The following is a 318-nucleotide window of genomic DNA, read 5'->3' on the forward strand; positions in this document are numbered from 1 at the left end:
CGGGCTGGCTGTCCTTCTTCGACCTTTCAGAACATCCCACACACATCCGTTTACAGAGTTACAATAAAGTAATTATTTATTTAGGTGTTCATTTCCGGCACTATACTAAGTTCTTTCAGTGCAGGTACTATCTTATTCATCTTTGTATGTGAAGCGAGAAACGCGGTATCTGTAACAAACTAGGCACTCATTCAATAAATATTTGTTGAAAAAATAAACGCGAGGAGGAAGGAAAAATAATCAACTGTGCGGACAATGTCAGTGCAACGCAGAGTCCGGCCATCAGAGGGCGCCGGGGCGGCTGGGCTGGTGCGCAGG

General features: G+C 45.0%; 1 protein-coding gene across 1 annotated transcript in view; it reads left to right on the forward strand.

Annotated features, from left to right (window-relative positions):
* Nucleotides 1-255: 255 nt before the first annotated feature.
* The window catches only part of CNIH1 (cornichon family AMPA receptor auxiliary protein 1), a 21270-nt gene continuing 21207 nt past the window's right edge, over nucleotides 256-318 (forward strand). Inside the window, exon 1 of the mRNA XM_011999765.1 lies at nucleotides 256-309. Coding sequence (XP_011855155.1) covers nucleotides 256-309 — 54 coding nt within the window. The remainder of the gene's footprint in view (nucleotides 310-318) is intronic.

This window comes from Mandrillus leucophaeus, unplaced genomic scaffold (genome assembly GCF_000951045.1).
Source record: "Mandrillus leucophaeus isolate KB7577 unplaced genomic scaffold, Mleu.le_1.0 Scaffold60, whole genome shotgun sequence".
Classification (NCBI taxonomy): Eukaryota; Metazoa; Chordata; class Mammalia; order Primates; family Cercopithecidae; genus Mandrillus; species Mandrillus leucophaeus.